The sequence below is a fragment of the Trypanosoma grayi genome (genome assembly GCF_000691245.1).
Source record: "Trypanosoma grayi strain ANR4 Tgr_2072_V1, whole genome shotgun sequence".
NCBI lineage: Eukaryota > Euglenozoa > Kinetoplastea > Trypanosomatida > Trypanosomatidae > Trypanosoma > Trypanosoma grayi.
This window is the reverse complement of record NW_008827690.1, coordinates 1-1392: the sequence shown is the minus strand read 5'-3', so window position 1 is coordinate 1392 and position 1392 is coordinate 1. Positions and strand designations below refer to the sequence as shown.

The 1392-nt window shown below is 66.2% G+C and overlaps 1 protein-coding gene across 1 annotated transcript; it reads left to right on the top strand.

The window, feature by feature from the left end:
• DQ04_20721000 (hypothetical protein) lies at nucleotides 1–1392 on the top strand (the record flags this gene model as incomplete). Its single annotated transcript, XM_009317955.1, has 1 exon — nucleotides 1–1392. A coding segment is annotated over one exon (1392 nt), but the record flags the coding sequence as incomplete, so codon positions are not given.

The following is a 1392-nucleotide window of genomic DNA, read 5'->3' as shown; positions in this document are numbered from 1 at the left end:
AGGAGCGCGAGGCGCAGCTCACGTACGCGCGACTGAGCGAACTGGAGTCCGCCTACGCACATGACGCTGGGGACGCCGCGGCGGGGCTGCGCGATGCGGAGCGGCGCAACACGGCGCTTCTGCAGCGCAACGCTGCCCTGCAGGAGGATGTGGAGACGGCGCAGCAGCAGCGCCAGGCCATGCAGGAGCGCTGTGAGGTGGCGGAGGAGGGACTCCGCCACGCGACAGAGAAGCACCGTAGCAACGAGCTGCAGCAGAAGCGCCAAATCCAACAGCTGTTGGAGCGCAGCGAGGCGGTGGCGAGGGAGCTGCAGCAGCTGCACGAGGCACATGCGGTGCTTAGCGCGGAGCGTGACGCGCTGCTGCGGGAGCAGCTGAACACCCGAAAAGAGACCGAGCGTATGAGCCACCACCTTGAGGACACCAACAGGCACAACGATCAGCTTCATAAGGAACTGCGGCGGCAGAAGGATTCCCACAACGTGGAGATGCAGGCGGTGCGCGAGACGCTTGTCGACGCGCAGTCTGAACTGACGAAGTGCCGCCGTGCGATCGTGGAGGCGGAGGGGCGGGAGCTGGAGATGCGCCACGCACTGTCCACCCTAGAGCAGGAAAAGGCGCTATGCGTGGAGGAACTCGAGAAGCTGTCAAAGCAGGCACTCGAGGAGCAGCAGTTTACGGCTCGTGAGCGCTCCGAGAAGCAGGAGAGGGCCGCGCAGCTGCAGTCCGAGATCGCACAGCTTCAAGACGCCGTGCACACTGCGCGGCAGGAGTGCAGGCTACTCGAGGTGAAATGCGCGCAGCACGCCGATGATACAGACCTGCTGCGACGACAGCTCGCCGACCTGACGGAGCGCCACCGCAGCTTGCAGCGAGAGGCCGCAGCTCAGCAGGAGCAGCAGGCGACAACGTTGAAGACGCTACGTAGCGAGAACGCTGCCCTTCAGGCGCAGTTGGGCGACGCAGTAGACGCCGAGCGGCAGAAGCAGCGAGAGTACGAGCGTCTCGAGGAGCGCATGTTGCGCAAAATCGAGACAGGCCGCCTCGCGGAGGAGGCGCTGCGGCAGGAGAACGCTGACCTGCAGCGTGGCTTGCAACAGTTGGAGCGCCAACTCGCGTCCGCCACACACACCATCCAGGGCATGGAGAGCAGCGCGTCACGGCAGCAGCTGGCGGTGCGTGCCCTCGCAGAGGAGGTGGAGCGCCACAAGGCGCAGGCCGCCACCGATCTCGAGGAGCGCGCGCAGATACGCAGCGCCCTGCAGGAGAAGACGCTGCAGCTCGAGCGCGTGACACGTGAGGCGGCCGCCGAAGCGGAGGCGGCGCTTTCCAAGGCTAACGAGTACCACCGCGCCAACCACGATGCTGTCGAGGCAGCAACGCGGCGCGAGC